The sequence below is a fragment of the Necator americanus genome, chromosome V, assembly GCF_031761385.1.
Source record: "Necator americanus strain Aroian chromosome V, whole genome shotgun sequence".
In the NCBI taxonomy this organism is placed as follows: Eukaryota; Metazoa; Nematoda; class Chromadorea; order Rhabditida; family Ancylostomatidae; genus Necator; species Necator americanus.
The window spans coordinates 37,643,445-37,661,746 of record NC_087375.1 but is presented as its reverse complement, the minus strand read 5'-3'; the positions used below and the strand labels follow the sequence as shown (position 1 = coordinate 37,661,746).

General features: G+C 38.5%; 4 protein-coding genes across 8 annotated transcripts; 3 read left to right on the top strand and 1 right to left on the bottom strand.

The window, feature by feature from the left end:
• Positions 1-1,908: 1,908 nt before the first annotated feature.
• RB195_016380 (uncharacterized protein) lies at positions 1,909-5,444 on the top strand (the record flags this gene model as incomplete). Of its 2 annotated transcripts, none has more annotated exons than XM_064207513.1 (6): positions 1,909-1,952; positions 3,213-3,404; positions 3,498-3,589; positions 4,221-4,276; positions 4,410-4,571; positions 5,325-5,444. In XM_064207513.1, the coding sequence occupies 6 exons, from the start codon at positions 1,909-1,911 to the stop codon at positions 5,442-5,444; spliced, it is 666 nt and encodes a 221-aa protein (XP_064063394.1). The 2 variants fall into 2 exon arrangements, with proteins under 2 accessions (XP_064063394.1, XP_064063395.1); XM_064207514.1 differs by lacking the exon at positions 1,909-1,952 and adding an exon at positions 2,695-2,758 and having other exon boundaries at positions 3,326-3,404.
• A 1,691-nt stretch (positions 5,445-7,135) lies between these two features.
• On the top strand, positions 7,136-10,438 carry RB195_016378 (uncharacterized protein; the record flags this gene model as incomplete). Of its 2 annotated transcripts, none has more annotated exons than XM_064207510.1 (3): positions 7,136-7,227; positions 7,298-7,419; positions 10,434-10,438. In XM_064207510.1, the coding sequence occupies 3 exons, from the start codon at positions 7,136-7,138 to the stop codon at positions 10,436-10,438; spliced, it is 219 nt and encodes a 72-aa protein (XP_064063391.1). The 2 variants fall into 2 exon arrangements, with proteins under 2 accessions (XP_064063391.1, XP_064063392.1); XM_064207511.1 differs by lacking the exon at positions 10,434-10,438 and adding an exon at positions 9,086-9,138.
• Positions 7,695-8,937, bottom strand: RB195_016379 (uncharacterized protein; the record flags this gene model as incomplete). Its single annotated transcript, XM_064207512.1, has 3 exons — positions 7,695-7,780; positions 7,864-7,957; positions 8,866-8,937. The coding sequence occupies 3 exons, from the start codon at positions 8,935-8,937 to the stop codon at positions 7,695-7,697; spliced, it is 252 nt and encodes an 83-aa protein (XP_064063393.1).
• Positions 10,439-10,477: 39 nt separating the features above from the next.
• On the top strand, positions 10,478-18,218 carry RB195_016377 (uncharacterized protein; the record flags this gene model as incomplete). Of its 3 annotated transcripts, none has more annotated exons than XM_064207509.1 (17): positions 10,478-10,536; positions 10,893-11,028; positions 11,814-11,903; positions 11,969-12,069; positions 13,137-13,259; positions 13,407-13,504; positions 13,565-13,687; positions 13,743-13,818; positions 13,876-14,027; positions 14,825-14,974; positions 15,047-15,124; positions 15,265-15,389; positions 15,464-15,579; positions 15,638-15,812; positions 16,485-16,571; positions 16,731-16,808; positions 18,066-18,218. In XM_064207509.1, the coding sequence occupies 17 exons, from the start codon at positions 10,478-10,480 to the stop codon at positions 18,216-18,218; spliced, it is 1,920 nt and encodes a 639-aa protein (XP_064063388.1). The 3 variants fall into 3 exon arrangements, with proteins under 3 accessions (XP_064063388.1, XP_064063389.1, XP_064063390.1); XM_064207508.1 differs by having other exon boundaries at positions 15,026-15,124; XM_064207507.1 differs by lacking the exon at positions 16,485-16,571 and having other exon boundaries at positions 11,814-11,906; positions 15,026-15,124.
• Positions 18,219-18,302: the final 84 nt, after the last annotated feature.

The window sequence follows — 18,302 nt, the reverse complement described above, 5'->3', positions numbered from 1 at the left end:
ACGCGTCTGCCTCAACGGGCCCTTCTCCTCTGCCTTTTGACACCGGGTCATTCTTTCTTCTCACGTGCTCCAATCAGATGTCGGTTGTGCACATTCCACGCTGAGCATACAAGTTTTTTTTTAAATATAATTAGTTGTAAACATTTATTTACTTCATTGGCAACACCATGCCATAGAACAAGCAACCTTTAAAAAACCATAAAATAGGAAATAATTGGATAATGATGCCCAAGAGGTGAGAGAGTTTACCACTAAATTCTTAGTTAGGTATTGATAGTAGTAGTATTAGTAGTAGTAGTAGCACGTGCACAGAAACAAAATGATGAAAAAATAAATTAGTAGCCCTTTTTCTAGATTTAGGTACTCTATGAGCCACGTGCAAGAACAAGAAAAAAAAACAAGAACCAAAAAAAGTCCGGTGTTTACTATTGAATTTGAGCTTCATCATTTAGATGAATCATTCCTAGCAGTCGACGATTTTTTTTGTCTAAGAGATTAGACTTAAGACCGCAATTTCAAGAAACGAATTCCATAGAAATTTTGATCAAGCGGGTTGTTACAGAGATGAACATTTCTATAAGAAAAATAGGAAATTCTGTGGTGAATAACGTCGGCTGCTCTAACCAGATTCTTAAAAGTAAAGCCACTGTGAAGTTTAATTTTTTCTTTTGGTTTCCTTTTTTTCTGAAGATTAGTACTCACGTTGATAGAACGAACGTTTTTGACACGAATCTTAAAATTATTTACAACACATTTCACCCAGCCACAACCGGAACTATTGATTTTTATCTCGTCTCCTTTGAAATTATGAAAATATTGAACAATTTATCCGGTATTTCCCTTGGTGATATCTATAGATTTCTCTTTCCACCTGATTTCGCTAGTTTTGTTGATATCTACCTGAATTCCACTGGAGGAGTTGAAAAAATCCCAATAATGATATTACTTATACTTCGGTACCTTTGCGAAGCTCCGATGAAAAACAACATTCATGTGCTATTTTTTGACGTTTCTTCGAGCTAGGTGCAACTTTTACGAGGATTCCACTGCTTGAGCAGCCAGCTTGTTCTCTTTGTTACGCTTACATAATCGTTACCTCTCTTTTCTTCTTGGAATTTATATGGACCACGGAATGACGAAATTTTAGTGCAATTTAAAGCATCCAACGTTTCTTTAAACTTCTCAAAAAATCATAAAGATCATCATCTCTGTAAATTTTGTGGAATTTGTAGATGATGGGGCGGGTGTAGCGCAATCGGTGAGAGGGAAGCTGTCTGCAAGATCGATCGGAGGTTCAAATCCGCCTTGGAGCTCACCAAACTCTCCATCCCTCCGGGGTCGATAAATTAGTACCAGACTTGTCTGGGAGGAAAAAAACGCTGACGTGACTCATCGGCTAGCCACCGCAAATCATTGTATAGGCCAGTTACACGTTCGATTCTGAAATTTTAACGATTCTGAAATGAAGTGAACGTAGGGACGCATCCCAAGCGGATTGATTAACGCTGACACTTTATCCTTTCCCTTTATCTAGGTGATTCCAGAACCTTTTCTCCAATGAATTCTCTAGAACCCTGTACTAATTCTTTTTGTCGTCTTGTCAAAGTTTCTGTTCTGTATCAGGATTTCGCTAGATGTCAACTTTGTTCTATTTAAGAGGTCACATTGTAAAAGCTCTGAGCAGAACTGGTTGATCAAGAACTGTTCTTTGCTACAACATTAAATTATGACCATGGTGTTATTCTATAGAAACCGGATGTTTCCTGTGCAGCCTGTGTAACGAAACTTTTGTTGGGTTAGTTCTTGCCTAGATGTGTTTGATGGAGAGGATTGTTAGTGAGAAAAAAAAAGGCATTCTATACTCTTAATTCTGAAATGTTATTGGTTTTTAAGTTTTAATAGCGGGGTATGATTGCTACAGAAGTGAAAGCGCCTGCAAAGAACGCATCAAGGTTCGCAAGTTTGCAGATTGTCATAATTTTACAATAGAAAGCAAAATGCGTGAAGTACGCGAGGTCGACATTGCATCATAAACGCATAACTCATAGGAAAACTCGAGTATTCGTAGGAAAACTCGTGCAACAAGGCAGTAGGTAAGATCTGGTTTTTGCAAAAAGGTTTTTTTCTAGTGACAGATCTAAATACGTCCAATATGTTTTGAAATAAAATCTTTATCAGGCATTTTAGCAGTTCCAATTCTATGTATATCAATTTTATGTATGTATTTTTTATGTACATCAGCGCTAGAAATTTTTGGCATAAGAGCGTTGTTTCGCGAACGATTGCTCAGAGCTTTGGAATTGTTCAGCATTTTGTTATCTCAGACCGTTGTTAACCTTTAGAGAAATGTAAAAATCACTCGAACCTGATCCGAAAATTTGAAATTTTTGAAGATTCGTGATCTCTAAGGTGACCAGAAAGGTATTGCTATATTTTCTTCGACTAAAATTTCGAGTAGAACGCTTTGATGCTTAGAACTCTCAGGTTAGGACTAATTAAGCGCATAAGTCCCTTATGTTAACATAGTGATTTCTCTACAACTAGTCTCATTTTGAAGCGGCAATAATAATAATTTGAATGGGTAATATTTTGCGGCACAGTCTTTTCACCAGTCATTTCTACAAGAAAATAGCGTTGCGCACGTTCGTAACCTGTTCTCACTATGATCTCTCGTAAATTTCTTATCACTGTGGAATGTTACTGTTACGCATTCAGGTTCGCATCATCGACAGAAATATGCGCTTCTCCGTAGTTACAGGTATTGCTTACTGTACTGTAATTTACGTGTTCCTGCAAAAGTTGTTATTCAAAGGGAATGTGGAAGAATTTGATTCTGCAACTTATTGTTCTTTGCTCTGTCAACTATGTGTTAGCTTCAGTATAAAAAAAAACTTCTTTACCGTACTACTACTAATTCTCTCTTCTTAATGTGTTATTCACGATAGAAAATGACATAAATTTTCAGTAAGTGAAACGAATGGGACACGACATACGACTTTTGAGTCATTAAAAGCACTTTATCACGGAATTGACGATGTTGGGATCTCTGTGGCCAAATATAGTTAGAGTTTGGGGCATGGAAACGGCGATTATTCCCACTAGACATGTGAAAACGCGTCACCCTTGTGCACGATTTTGAACCGCCCGACGCGACGCGTGCACAAGGGTCCCATGCTTTCACGGACCTCCTAAAAGCTAAACTGATTTTTAAGACGATTAAGAGGAATTGAGCGAAGTCACGCTCGTACTCGTATTCTACAACCAAAACTTCACATGTGCTCAGTCGCGTTTAAAGAGATTAAGAAAGACCGTGACTCTATTTCAGTAAGCGATTCCAGTGCCGCGGGAAAAAGAAAAGATCTAAGCGGTCCAGCGATTGTTGAGTTGATAAAGAATTCCGAAAAGTAGGTACAGTCACTCGCTTAGAATTTATTGACGTACGATTTCCATAGTTGTTGAAACTTTCGCCTCTCCAACTGTATTGTGTGATATTTCAGATTACGTGATGCACAGGTGGTTTCCACTGTGACTATTCCTGATGATCGATCTTTGATAGCGGCCACACTTCGCGAACGCACCAATGATAGTGGTAAGTGCAGCTATTTTTTTTTTCAAAGCAAATTACAAGCGGATATCTGAAACTGAAAGTTAACTGGTTCTCCTAAGACGTAGGAGACGGTAATGAACAAAGCCGCGCAGCCGTTAACGTCTCTATTCAGGCTCCATGCTTTGATCGAATCTGGGGCTTGTATTGAATGTCCTTTCGCTATACGGTAGCTAAAGTGAACTCAGTTCGATCAATATTTAAAATGTAAGATGCCATTATCGACTTTTTTTCCGCACAAAGACGAATCTTGTCCAAAAACATGATTCCTGAAGGACACAAGAATTGACTCTGACTCTTATGTCGGCTGACCTTGTTACCTGAAGCTGAATCTTACCACATTTTCCTTATTCGTAGGAGACGGTCTTATTAGTCTTACTAGCCGTTCTTAAGTGGACGTCGATCCACAGGAATTTTGAAATTGCCATGTGTTATTGGCTTTGTATTTTTTAGAAATTGTTCATGAGGACAATTTTCATCCGCAAATCTCAGGCACGCGCATACTAAAAAAAAAGAAGGATATAGCTGGTACTAGTGCAAGATCTCTTTTTCTCACAAAGTTTAGCGTTTTTTTATTGTAAAGAGCATTTTAAAGTCATCATATCCTATTTTTCAGATATAATAATTACCACTGGTGGGACTGGATTTGCAGCGAGAGATGTAACGCCGGAGGTCTGCTCAAATTTTTCATCAATGCTGAACGTAACCACTAATGCCTCAACTAGCTCATCTATTTTTACACATTCCAGAGTAGCAATGTATTGTTGAAGTATTTAAGTAGACAAAAAAGCGAAGGTGTTTCCAGGCAACAATCGATGTCCTGGAACGTCGGTGTACGGGTCTGGAAATGGCGCTGCATAGCCGTTCGCTGGCTGCTACTCCAATGGCGGCTCTAAGCAGAGCAGTGGCGGGAATTTCTGGTCACACTCTCATTGTTAATTTTCCTGGAAGTGTGAAAGCTGTCAGGGTATGTCCGCCGTACCTTTATAGTAGGAAAGAAGCCTATAGCTATATAGTAGGCCATGAAAGTCTTATTAAAAGACAAGAGAAGATTTTCTACCGTATCCGAATCCGGCCTTCTCTTGCATATGACCAAAACAGGAAATTTGGACGGGTACCTCGAGTCTAACTGCAGTTCGTGTTTCAGCAGCACTGTATTCAAAAGTCGATACAGTAATTGAGATCAACTGAGAAAAATATTTTGGAAAACTGAAGCAGGATAGTAACCTTAATTTTTTTGGAATGGAAGAAAGTTAACATCCCATTCTTCTGTGGCTTTATCCTACCATTTTCCCCTTTAGTGCGAAAAAAGTGAAAACCATCCAGAGGAAGTTGATTCCTCATTTCCTTAAATCTAACAGAGATGCGCTACATAATCCAGGATTCTACTTGGTTTCCCTGTTTTCTGGTAGTTAGTTGATAGAATGCCATGAACTAGGTTGTTCATCGTTCCCAATATGTTTTACTTGTCGAAAGTCGAAGAAAACTAACAGCGGCGAGGAACAACAGGTTAGACCAGTTGTTTTCTAAAGTTACCCTGAATTTCCCAGAAAAAAAAACTCCCAAATTGTATGCGAAACATATACGCCAGAACATATCAAAATAAATAAAATAAAATAAAATAATAATAATAATAATAAAATACAGTATAAGATACCGAAGCCATGCGCCATAAATTAGCTCTCGGTAACGGGTTCGTAATCCCCAATTAATTTCTCAGGAATGCTGGGAAGTACTAGAACCAGTGCTGAATCACGCTGTCGATCTTCTTCACGACCGCGATGATGGCTCGGTTCATCAAGCTTTGGCGAATCAAACTCAATCCGAGGGTGACAAGTAAACTACGAGTTTCTACTCAGTATTATCATAATGTTACAGTAGCTTATACTTATTGATTACCTGTTGTTTGTTCAGATGCTTTCCACATTCAAGAATGTTTTTTAAAGTCATTCAATTGTCCGCCCGTTTATGCCACAAAGAATATTTCCGATTCTTTATTTGCTTTTTTTGACTACGAGCAAAGTGGCACTGATATAGAAGAGTACTAATTGTACGTTTCCCTAGATGAGTGAGTTTTTTGAATTTGCTCAGGAATATTGATTGACCAATTTGTATTAAATCAAACCGATGTAACTTAAGGCTCGTCCTTACTGGGAGGCTACTTGATTCACTAGTGTGTTTCTTTTGAAAATCCAATTAAAAGTCTCCTGCGTGCCAATCCTCCTGGGATGCGGCAACGCGTTTGTCTGCAACTTGGAATCGCTGAGGCTTTGCGAACGGTTGTCGGAATGTGCATTGACTTGCGGTTGCTAGAAGATGTATCAAGTTAGCGTTTTATCCCCACAGACAAATCTGCCATCAATTTATCGCCCTCGGAGGGATGAAAGGGCCTCGTTGGCACTAAGGCGTTTTTGAACCATCAATTTATCGTGCAGTCATAGCCGGAAAATGCAATTTCCCGTACAAAATTGCAAAATATCAACGATTCCTCGCCGAAATTAGTTCAAAATTATGCAGGTCCCGCGTAAAATTACATCGTCGCACTATTGAGTAGGTCTTGGTAAAAAAAAACAACTAAATAATTGACGAGGGACCATTAGGATTGGTGGTGTTTTGAAGTGGTAGATGTCTATTCTCACACCGTTGGTTGCTTTAATCATGCTAAGGTCTTATCAGTGAATATTAGGGAGGTTATCTTTTTAACATAATGCCATGGCGTCTGTTTAGGTAGCAGACTCGCATCATATATACATTCAATGCAATATAATGAGCGAATGGGAGATCGATTGACGACCATTTTCCATCCTTATCTCTCCTCATTTCTTTTTTTTTTGAAAGTGCAGAAGTAGACCGCAAAGATTCCTGCCGGTTCTTATTAAGCTCGTCACCTATACATTCTATTGTGCTTTTAGAAAATTTAAGCAGTTCAAGGGATATATTTATAACATAGTCTTGAGTCGCACCAGAGGATCCAAGCATATCTCCCAGAATAAAATTAAATGCTAACTGTCCTATGAAATTCAAAAATCAGTGCATGAATTAGACTTGGTGGAGTTTGTGAGGATCGTATGTTCACCATATCCTGTTTACTGGTGGTGACAAACAAATAAACCGAAGATTGTGTCGGTTTCGCTTCAATTTCCAGATAGATATCATTCGCGAGCCTCCTCAGTAGAGGAGGTCCAAAAGTAGAGTTAAAAATGATGGTATAGTAAGAATAAACGTCTGTATGTAAGAAAATGGCGGTGTTGAGGTGGAGGGAGTGTTATTTACTATGATGGTGCAACAACAGCAGAGATTAAAACGAGATAAAATCATCGAAAATTGCTTAGGATGCGAACTAAATAGGGCAAAGCAGTAAGTGACAGTAGTAGCATAAGGATTAGTAAAGAATGAGGTATCCTCGGATTGTTTCACATGTAGAAGACGGACTTACTCTTTTTATTGATCTACGGGCCGTACAGATCGATAACAGGTGAGGATCGGGAGAGTCGGAAGACGATTTCTGGGTAAGTACTGGGAATGCTCTTTATGTACTGGCCGGACTTGGGAAGTACATGGGAAGAAACTCGCGGCACGTCCCGTTGCGACGATCGAAGTAATGGGCAGGAACGACAATTATTGTGAGTTCACCGAGGATTAGAGCAAGATGAACAAACGTATTCTTCCCTAACGGATTTTTCTGTACTTCAGAGCATCTGGTCATAATCAAATGTCCAACAATCATCTACGAGAATCCCTTCGAGACACAATGTTGTACTACTCAATAAGGAAACGCGGGATTCATTTCGCTTGCAGAAACATACGAGAACCAGGTATTTTCTAAGTTTCCGTCTTAATAATGCTTTCCTTCCACCAAAGAAGAAGCGGTCACCAAGTCTGAATCGTCTCTTCCACTTTGTTAGATCAAACTCAAGTCGCACGGTGGGTTAAAAAAGATTATGGAAATTGCAATTCTTTTCTCTAGAAATTCTAACTTCTTAATTGTATGGTTCTGTTTAAAAAAAATCTGGAGGCGGTTGTGAAGTGACCTTCCCCACATGGACGGAGAATGTAATTTCGGAACCTCTCGTTTTAGCTGAAGGAATATTCAGATGTCGTATTTCTTCTGTGCAGCAGCTCCGCCGCTATACATAATTGGCTCTCCGAATGGATTGCCCATAAAAGCTCCCATATCTAAAAAAAAAACCTTATGGAAGTAGGAACTTCTGCGTCGCTGGAACGATAAGAGGTTGTCGTGGTTTTCCGATGGCCACTACCTTGAAGTGAATGTGGTGAAGTATTTTTGGGCACTAAACTGGAGATTAAACGCCTTGGAATCAGCTCAAACACCAAGTAGTAGGAACGATTGAGCTGTAAATACACTGCTAGTGATCTATAGCTGATACACCAAGTATTAAAGAACAAGCTTAAGACTTTATTTCACCTTCAATGCAAGTCTTAAATTTTTTCATAATTATTTTTGTTGTGATTCACCACCAAGAGCCAGTAATTCTGATCCGTTGTTTTCAAATCGCAGGAATCATTGTCTCAATATTGTGAGTCCAGGCAAAGTGCGACTAGGCCTTCGTGGCTGAGTACTGAAGTTATGTTATATTTAACGTTCTTAGCAGTGTTTTTGCTTATCTGACTCAGTTTATCTTTTATTCTATCAATTTATTTTGACTTTTTTCATTTTTTTTACAAGAAATCTAATTTCACTAGGTGATGAATGACATGGGATTGCAGCGCTCTCCAGCATCCTCTCATTTTGTTTTTCTTTTCGGTAGATATTTGTCTAGCTTTGAAGTTTCCCATGAGACTCTTTTTCAGTTTAGATGCAGCGAATAAATGCATCAGTTGTCACCATGCGTCTCCAAAAATCTATGATATGTTCCTCACGCTCTCATTTTTCGAGGAGTGTTTTTGAAAAAAGGACATTTACGTGCTTTTATTTCCATAATTCTCTTAAGTATGCGGTAATTATGCTTTCAGCCAGGAACATCAATTTCGACGCCAGTTTTTTTTTGCCTTTGCCGAAAGCTATCCTGTAGTTCCCGTCTACTTCTCAATCTGATTCTAAATTCAATGTTTTTCTTTTCATTTCTGAATGGCGTTAAATGCAATTCACATTCCATTTTTATCTGGTTCTTATTCAATTATTATGTTAAAGTAGGCTCCGCGGTTAGGAAGAGAAATAGGAAGCCGTTTAGCGGATGGATTAGATAGCATGCCTTATAGTCCATTCGCTATTGAGTTGTGCGAATAACAAAAAAAAAAACCTTCAACGTCAGCTTTGATGTCAATTCGCTCGTCTCATCATCCCACACGTCTTGTCGAGAGACCTCCATCATGTTCTTTTCTGGCGATTTTCACTTAACGATATGAAAACTAGAAAGCAATAATTTGCCTTGAACATTCCCAGAATCAGCGCGTTAGTAAGAGCTGATCATAGTCGCTTTCTGGACAGAAACCATCTCCATTAAAGATTTTCTTATTTAGCTCAGCTCTGCTTAACTATCGTAATATTGTGGATCACATTTGAGAAGGTTTGACAGGTTTGATTATATACTATTTCATCTTTTGGACAATGTTCCATAGTTCCTCCATTTCTCAAAATTAAAATCAGCAAAAGTTACTTTAAAATGTATTTAGGTTGTAAAGCACACTTTTCTTCTTTTTCATAAATTTCCTTCCATTTTTGTAGGAGATTTTGAACGGTCTTTCCCTAAAAACTCCTCTCAGATTTTAAATTGAAATCAAAAACTGCAGAAAACCACGAAATTCACTGTGTTGATATCTCTCCACGAAAAGATAGACTTAAAGATGTAGAGGAAGAGGATGAGCACTCTCACGTTCAATCTCTCCTAATTGTCCCACTGGCAAACGCAGCGCGTACCCGCTGTCGCTTACGTGACGCGTTGTTAGCTATCTCGCAGGAAAATACGATCAACACATCAGTTTTTCATGCTATATCTTTGGAGTGGAGTTGCGTTTATACTCGTGATTTACACGACAAGCCCTATCCTACCATGGAGAGGTCCCATCATCTTCAATTCTGTGGTATGACCCTTTTAGGTAAAAGTGCACATTGATAGGAATTCTGTCATTGTGCATTTTTAGCTTAGAAGAGACATTAAATGAGGTGGATTTTCTGGTGTTTATTGTGAATGAGCTAGAAATTTCTCTGGGATTAACTTGAGTTGCCGTTTCCACTCATTTCGCTTGATTTTTCATTGTTATTTCGAGAAAATCCTTCAGAAGTGATATCTTTTCTAGAAATGGTCAAGAACTCGGAGCTGCTGAGTATCTCAGAACTGATTTTGTCACCATCTTTTTTGTGGACAGATGAAATTTTTCAAAAATCAGATCTGGTAGACCTGCGAATGCAAATTTGGCCCTGGGGAGTTCAATTCCCCACCAACCTCGCCCAAATCGAACTTTTCATCTATTGGTATATATGTATAAGTGACCGTGCGTTCGACCTAAGCGATTCGGTGTAAATTGAAAGCCAGTGCCTGCGGGCAGTTGTTTTCGCCTTCATGTTGGCCGACTCGCACTTCGTCATATATCAAAACCACAAACGATTATAGCCACTCCGCTGACAATTCCCCTGTAAGATTTTTACGTATTTCCTTATCAGAAACAATATTTTTTGGATAAAAACACCAACCTGGAAAGTTACCTTCATAATATGAGCTATCCACACTTTTGCTGTAATCCTAGTCTCATACTTTAGTGATTTATTGCATACCTTCACGATCGACACCTTTCTTTTTTTTTCTTCACATTAATGACTAGACTTCTATTATCCAAATAGCACGTTTTCATTTGGATTGCATTTTTCTAGGGTAAGCGACGTTGTGAAAATAGCTGCTCTTCACGAATGACACAATGAGTCACTACGAGAAAGCTTATAATCCACCAGAGGATATCCAGGAATTGAGAGCGAAGTGAGTCCTATATGAAGACAGGAGGAGAATTCATGTGTTTTCCGGAATTAGCAGTTTTCAGCTTTAGTTCGAAGGTTTGAAATTTAAGCTTCAATTCATTAATTTTTTATTTATTCTCTTCTATTTTGCAGATTTTTTTTTACCTCTCAGGGTTTTTTCTTCGAATTTGATGTAGACGAAGCCTTTTATCTGATTCTTTTTTTTGCGCCCGATAATTGGGTCCGAGATGCAGCCACGATCACGACCTTATACGACCCTTTTTTCCCTCTTTCTCAGATTTTTATGTGGATTTTATACTCGACTTTTAAAAGAACAGTAATTTCGGTCGTCGCACGGAATGAGTCATTTGATTCCAGAGGACTACCATGGGTGGTCGCAACATGCCTTCTCGTGATCGTTGTACTTTCCGGTGTTCTCTTCTATTTCGTTGCAGCTGCTGAGCTATCCGCAGATATAAACCAAAGCACAGTCGTCCCGTCCATCGGATACGAGGTATCGAATTCCATTGTTGAAAATTACGGATTTTTGTTGAAATTTATTTTCAAAAATTTAAAAAGAAACGTCCTGGACCTCATATTCTGTAATGATTTTTCTGAACAAAATTATAGACATCAAAAATTCTTCTCTGAAGCAATTAGCGTATGGTCTTATCTAGACGAGCCAGACAGAGCTTTTTTTGAGTAGATTATGGGATTCACACGGTCAGAAGGATTGCATAGGGTTACATTCCGGAACTGTGACGTTGTAGACCACCTCCTCTTCCTAATTTCTTTTAATTTCTGTATCTTACGGTAAATGAGTCATTATGCGAAATAACTGAAACATATGAGGACCAATAAATATATTTATATTTCCCGAGGCGGCTGCGTTCGATTGGGCAAATCGGAAGGTGGTGGAAGTGTATGTCAGTGCTGAATTCAATCCCATAAGTTGTCGCAGACGTGCCGCGGCCGCGTGGGCAAACATAAGTGCATTCGACTGCAAATGAAAGCTTTTTGTGAAAAAAAAAAAGATTTTTGACAGCACTATGAGCTCCGTTTGGTGGTGTGTTGTAAATGTTGAGCTGCGCGAGGAAATTTCATACGTTTTCACTGGACCTTACTATTGAGGGTTTGACCGATTGCAAACCAGTTAGTCTTTTTATGGAAAAGAAGAGTCGATTCGGTTACTATCGATATTTAGAAATCCTCTGCTTCTCTGGATCGCTCCCATTTCCCTTTCTCTTTTCATATGCCAACCCAAGTTCTTTGAATTAAATACTGAAAATTGAGTTTCAGGTGGAGTTTTTGGATACGGAGAGCTCTCCAACACAAGCTTATCTGCCAAATTTGACCTCAACGAAAAGCTCTGATGACTTAACGCAGGATGTTGTATTTTATTTCTTTATGATAAATGTTTACATAATACGGACATTTCCATTTAAATATTTAAGATCTCCACAGAATGGACATCGCCGCCCGCCAGAAGCGCATCGAGAAAGTTCCTGCATGCTACCGTCACTTGTCGTAACGAGTACTGTGCTGAAATTGGGCGGTAAGTGGAGAGTTTTTTTTCGTCGGTGAATATATGTTTGCTTATTGTTTCAGTTTATGTTATAAAAGGAGAATTACCAAAGTTAAAACAACGCGGAAGTAAAAATACAAACGCAGTTCAATTCAATCTTTTTTTTCTTCGTGTTACTCATAAGAACTCAGCCTCAATGTGAGTGTTCTTTATTGCGAACTTTACGTCATGGGATATTTTTAGGACGGATTAGCGGGATTGTTCACATGATTTGATTGATTACAGCTGTTCCGACATCGAAGAGTAATTTGTAATAGAGAAAAGAAAATTTATTAGATCGTCTACGAGATTTTTTTGTATGAAACTCTAGAATTCCCCTACAAAATTTGGTCTATTTCCCCTAATAGGAGATTTTATGAAGAGGAAGTGCTATCTAAACCATGCTTCTTCCGTAAACGATGCCCAGAGCTATAGTGATTTCCTAGAGCTAGAGCATACTTTTTAATAGTGATTTCATAGAACGATAAATTTTATCCTCTCTTTATGTCAGTCGTCAGTCGTATGTCTGTCTTATTTTTCTAACTGGTATACTCCCCCTCCCCCCTTGTTTATCTACTTCGCTACGGTTACGTCACATATAGTAGTACCTGAAGAAAATGAGAATGTCATCATCAACGACGACGAAGTATAGCTGTATGTACTCTCAGGCTTACATTATTTTACCTTACTACGAGAGTTTACACTTAACTGCAAAGTATGGGAAAATCTTCCACTTCAACTTGCAGAGGCGGTCGTTGAATGGAAAGATGTAACACTATCAGCTAAAACAACAACATTTTCGTTGTGATCAACAACCTTGTTGATTAGCGGTTGGGAGGACAGCTGCCGTTCTAAAATGTGTTTAGATGACAGCTTGTGAGCTGAAGAACGTTGAAGTGCCGCCATAATTCGAGAAAAAGGACATTAGGACAAAGAACATTTTTTGAACACAACTTTTTTAAACAAAGAGATACATGGTTCCTTCTTTGCGAAAATTTCTTCTTGATTTTAACGGCTTTCAAATAGAATACATCTTCTTTGAATCACGATTTCTTCAGTGATGTGCTTATTCGCGGCGGAAATGCTGTCGATTCCGCAATTGCCACAGTCGTATGTACAGGAGCTGTGCATCCACATGCCTCTGGATTTGGTGGTGGACTGATGATGATCATACACAAAAGGTGCGTTCATTTAGCGTTAGTGTAAAGCAGTTAATGCTGAACGATCTAATTAACAGAGGAAAGATTCTTTCTGTAAGTTTTATACATTTTATGGAGTCTGTAAAATATGTGATATGGACAGTAAATAGATGTTTGTCCATATTTCAGCGAAAACAACGAAACCATTGTCATCAACGCTGCTTCGTCTGCACCCCGAAGCGCGAAAGAGGAGACATTCCTAGCTTATCCTAGTTTGGCTAAATTAGGTGAAACCCTAAATTTTCCGTTAACGCTGTACTTCCGCCACAGATTCCACATATCCACAGGTTTCTCATCAATCGCCACACCCGGTTTTCTACATGGAATCTGGACCGCATATAAACGATTCGGATCAGGCAAAATAGCATGGCAGGATCTTCTAATGCCTACCGTAAATCTGCTGGAAAGAGGTTTTGAATAGTGTTTAGTCAAGTCATATCCAGGAATGAACTTAAAATCTTAAAGGATACCCTATCGATGCTGACTTTATCGCTGCTGTTCAAAATCGATTCCATGAACTTATCGCAGAAAAGAGCATGAAGTGAGTTTTGCTGCTCGAAAGGAAATTTATATTATGGACCGATGATCGATTTTTAAGTCCCGCTTACGCTACGCTTACGGAAGGCACGATTTTCCACGATCCAGTGCATTCGCATTTTCTCCGACGGCTTTCGCTTGCTGCCGATCCGTCAGAGTTTTTCTACCGGGGCGAGATATCAAATCAGATTATCCACGAAATGAAGCAACGTGGTGAGTTGCAACTGCTCAAAAACTTACCTCTCACTCAGATGAACTCTCACTGTAAGGTTGGGGAGTTTTTTTTTGACTTGGAAAAGATTAGGTTAATTCCTGATCCAGCAAGTTCAAAAAAGAAACGCTTCTCGAAAAACTACTTACCTGCGCCACAAGAGCAATATGTTATATGTGTAATAATGTTTGTTAATGTTAATAAGCAATATGCGTAATAATGTTTTTCCTGATACTTATTTAGTGGAGTCTCAACATCAGCTAACCCTTAGGTTTGCTTATTTTCTATAGATACTCGAAAATTTAAAGCAAAGTTTTTTATCGAAACATTTTCTTTCGGTTGTTTTTTCCACCTCTGTACTTCGTTCGAACTTGTCCTGTCATTTTATTTCCAAATTGATTCCTCGTCTCTTTTGCACTTATCTTGCACATTCCTTCCTTAATTTTCTAATGGTAGCGAAATTGGAAAAAGGAGAAAATAAAAAGCGGGAAGTGGAAGACAAAAAAAGTTGTTCCTGACTCGGCCTTTGAAACCTTGAAAAATTCGTGAAAGGGTATGAAAACATTCACAAAGTGGAGTTTTTAAAAGCACCTTTTTAGCTGAAAGCTGAATTATTTTCCCCACGACGTTGAAACTTCAAATGGTTTTAAGGGACATTTTTTTGGAAATCAACAAGTTCTAGCTTCACGCCTCCAATTTTTTACCTTAACATAAATATTTATTTATTTATCCATTCATTTATTACACGTAACATTCCGACAGTTGGACCCCTAGAAGTGGAGCTTTTATGTAATTACAGGAGGTCTTCTAATCAAAGCTGATCTTGCTGGTTACGAGACGAAAATTGAAAAACCTCATAATATTAAACTTCCCAACGGATTCTCTATTAAAGGACCTACATTGCCGTCTTCGTTTTTAGCAATTGGTATCATTGTGGAAATTATGATGAGTGAGTTATGTTGATCTTCTGCTCTTATAAATGCTAATTAGTTACCTTTAGGTCGCTACAGTAATCGTTCAGAAATCTCCCTGGATGTTAATTATCTGAGAGATCTGTTAATGGCGCAGAGAACGGCTCTTCTGCGGCTTGAAAAATCAGGTAAAGAAATTTCGGGAATATTAATGACAAATTGACAGTAACGATTAATAATTAAGCTAATGAACCTAGTTTGATGATGACTCTAATAGCGTGGTTTCGTACGCTTCTATCCCCTAGAAGTAAACATTTCATTCTGTCAGGTGATCCAGATTTTGCAATCTATGATCCAGTAGTGGACACAATGGGCGAACGACGCAATAACACTTTGGATGACTCAGATGAGAACTTTGACGAGAAAGACGTAAACAAGCTGTTGCGGAACCTGGTAGGTCCTACAACAGTAACGAAATTGCAGTGATACTTGCTTTGTGTGGCTAGGTCTCAATCGATTAAATCTAGAAAAAATTTCTTTTATCCACTAATTTTTGGAAACAAGAGGATTTCGTCGGCTCCCATATCAACGTCATTGATCGGGAACATTTGGCTGTCGCGTTAGGTTCAACTATAAACAATAGGTAATGGTCTAGACGACTCTTTAGTGGTATTCATTTAGAATCCTATCCTCACTTTCAGGTTCGGATCGGTTCGGCGATTTGAAAAAGGTGGTTTCCTATGGAATAACGCAATGTCTGGATTCACCATTTACGATAAGGAAGATAGCGAAGATATGCACGTGAATGCTGTGGAGGGTAGGAAGCGTCCGCGAACTTCCATGTCACCTTTTATGCTATTCGATGCGAATGGTAAGGTTAGTGGATTAGTGTTCGGTCAGGATTAGGTCTCTTCTTCCAATATATTTGGTATCTTAGTTCAGATAACTATTTTCTTGTTGGTAAAAACCTTTTGATGACGAATTTACTTTTTTGTTCACATGACGCGCTAAAAAATGGTTTATATAATTAATGTCTGTTAGACAAACGCTTAAGAAACTACTGGACTCCAATCCAATCCTTGAATTCAAGTAGGTCTAGGGCTAGGGTTATGAATTAGTATGTGTATGATGAGCAGGGGAGAAAGGAAAGAAAACGTAACGAACATCGCCGATTTGTGAGCACATGAGAAGTTTTTTTTTAGTTTTTTTTTTGAGCGATTATTCCAAAAATCTCAGAAATCAGAACATGAATTGGAAAGTTCCATAATCTGGAGAGATCTTGCACCTACTCTTGCACCTGGCTACTTATTGATGCAGGTTGTAGGTGTTGAAAATGTACAGGGATGCCATTTACGACATAGATCCTTCTAAACCCCTTTAGTAAAAGTGAAAGTAGTAGTAGTAGGTAGGAGTACTAAATTTTGGAGTCGAACGTTTATCTATGGGATTTCAAAAATTCAGTGAAAATGAAAGTATTTAAATTACTGAATGAAAAAAAATTTAACTACCTTTAAATAGTGAATTTTAGTCTAAGTGTAACCTTTTTAGCTGCTTGGCTGTTACGGAACGACTGGATCCCTGAATTCGATCCTTGGCATTTCACAAGTTCTGCTTCATTACATGCTATTCGACATGGTGCTTTCTTTTTTCGATTTAAACTTAAGTTTTAAAATAAAACTAACAAAGAATTTCGGAAGACGTTTACAACAGTGATTGATAGTCGCAAATGCGAATGGAACAGATTAAAACTTCCGCAACAAAACGAGACGAGGACTGAAAAAGAATCTTTTTTAGGATCTGAAGAAATCCGTTGACGCTCCACGTATTTTTGCCACCTTGGAAGGCGCGGCCTTTGAAAGTGGATTTCAGCTGGTGAGTGAATTTTTTGGGCGAGATATCTGGAACGTATGCAATAGGACTGATCCCAAAAGTTCTAATGGAAATTAGCTATGAATGGACTGCTATAACTAATGTAATAAGCTGAGTGAATGAGTAGCAGTGATTTGAATAGGTGAGACGGTGTTGGGATCTCTTCACGAATAGACAAGGCAAGAGTTGTAGTTTACGCGTGCTGATTACGCTCATTTCCTCCAGAGCAGACCGGAAAAAGACATGCAAAACAAGCCGATGTGATCCTATCTTTTCAACGATGCAGCTCATTACGCGATAGAACACGAGCAGCTTCGTCGTCGTTCGGCGTCCAAAGTCCAGCTACTGCAACTCGAAAAACCAGGTGAAGAACTGCACAAGCGTCAATGCGTTGCAACTTGTCATCGTTTCATTCGTAATAAGTTGTATCGTTGGAGATTTGGTGTCACACAAGAGCATTTCACACGGTTTTCCTACATAGATCAGTGGAGGGACCTACGATCGTATTCGAGATCTGAACTGAAATCTAATAATTAGATTTAGAACATCCTCGTGCTGCTGGGGATAGTGTGATTTCCACTTAAACTCCTTCCCTCCACACTCCAACATTCTAACATTTTCTCCCTAGAAACATTTAAATTGATTATTTAGATAAGTGTTGCGATTCAAAACAAACAGGATAAATTGAAATAAAAATTAAGAAATTTCCTGGTCCAAACGGGATTGTCACAATCTTATCGCGGTTTTAGTGGCTATTGGCTTAATTTGACCACCATTCTCTAGTGAGGATATCTGAATCGTCCACAGCAGTGAACACATTCAGAGAACTTATTGATGAGTGAATCATTTTCCCTCAAAACAGGTGTATGCCCATAAACCTTTGGAAAAGTTCCATTTTCTGAAAAATTGCTGACAAAAGGTCCTCTTTTATAGTGTTATAAGCGATAGATATTATATTATCCATCAATGCCTAACTCAAATGGCCCTCTAACCCCAGGTAACAGTTCTACTCTGAAATGTCAATCTAGAGAAGAATCTAAAAAGTTGCAAATGATAAACATTAAATAGTTTTTATTCTGACAAATACTGAACGATATTTTCATGATTTAGTCAATACTTCCAGTTTACATCACGTTTGAAACTTTGTTTTAGTTTTTCATAACCTTGTTTTTTTTCTTGCTGAATACTTTTCACATTTTTTTGCACCTGATAAAGATATTAACAATATGATAAAGAACTCCAAAACCGTTTTTTTTTCAGAATTTCTTATCCGAGCTGAGAGCGGCCTTATCCGTAAATCCAATGCTTCTAACAGATTCAGTGGTACATCCGTTAGAATTGCTCGAAGACGGAACTCTACTATCCGTTTGCGACTTCAGAGACGGCACTGATCAGTGTGCAAGAGGATTTTAACGCTATTTCTATAAATTGAACTTTTGTGATCTTTTCACCAGCGGAGTTCCTTGAGTATGCGGGTACGAGTTGTCACGTTATGAT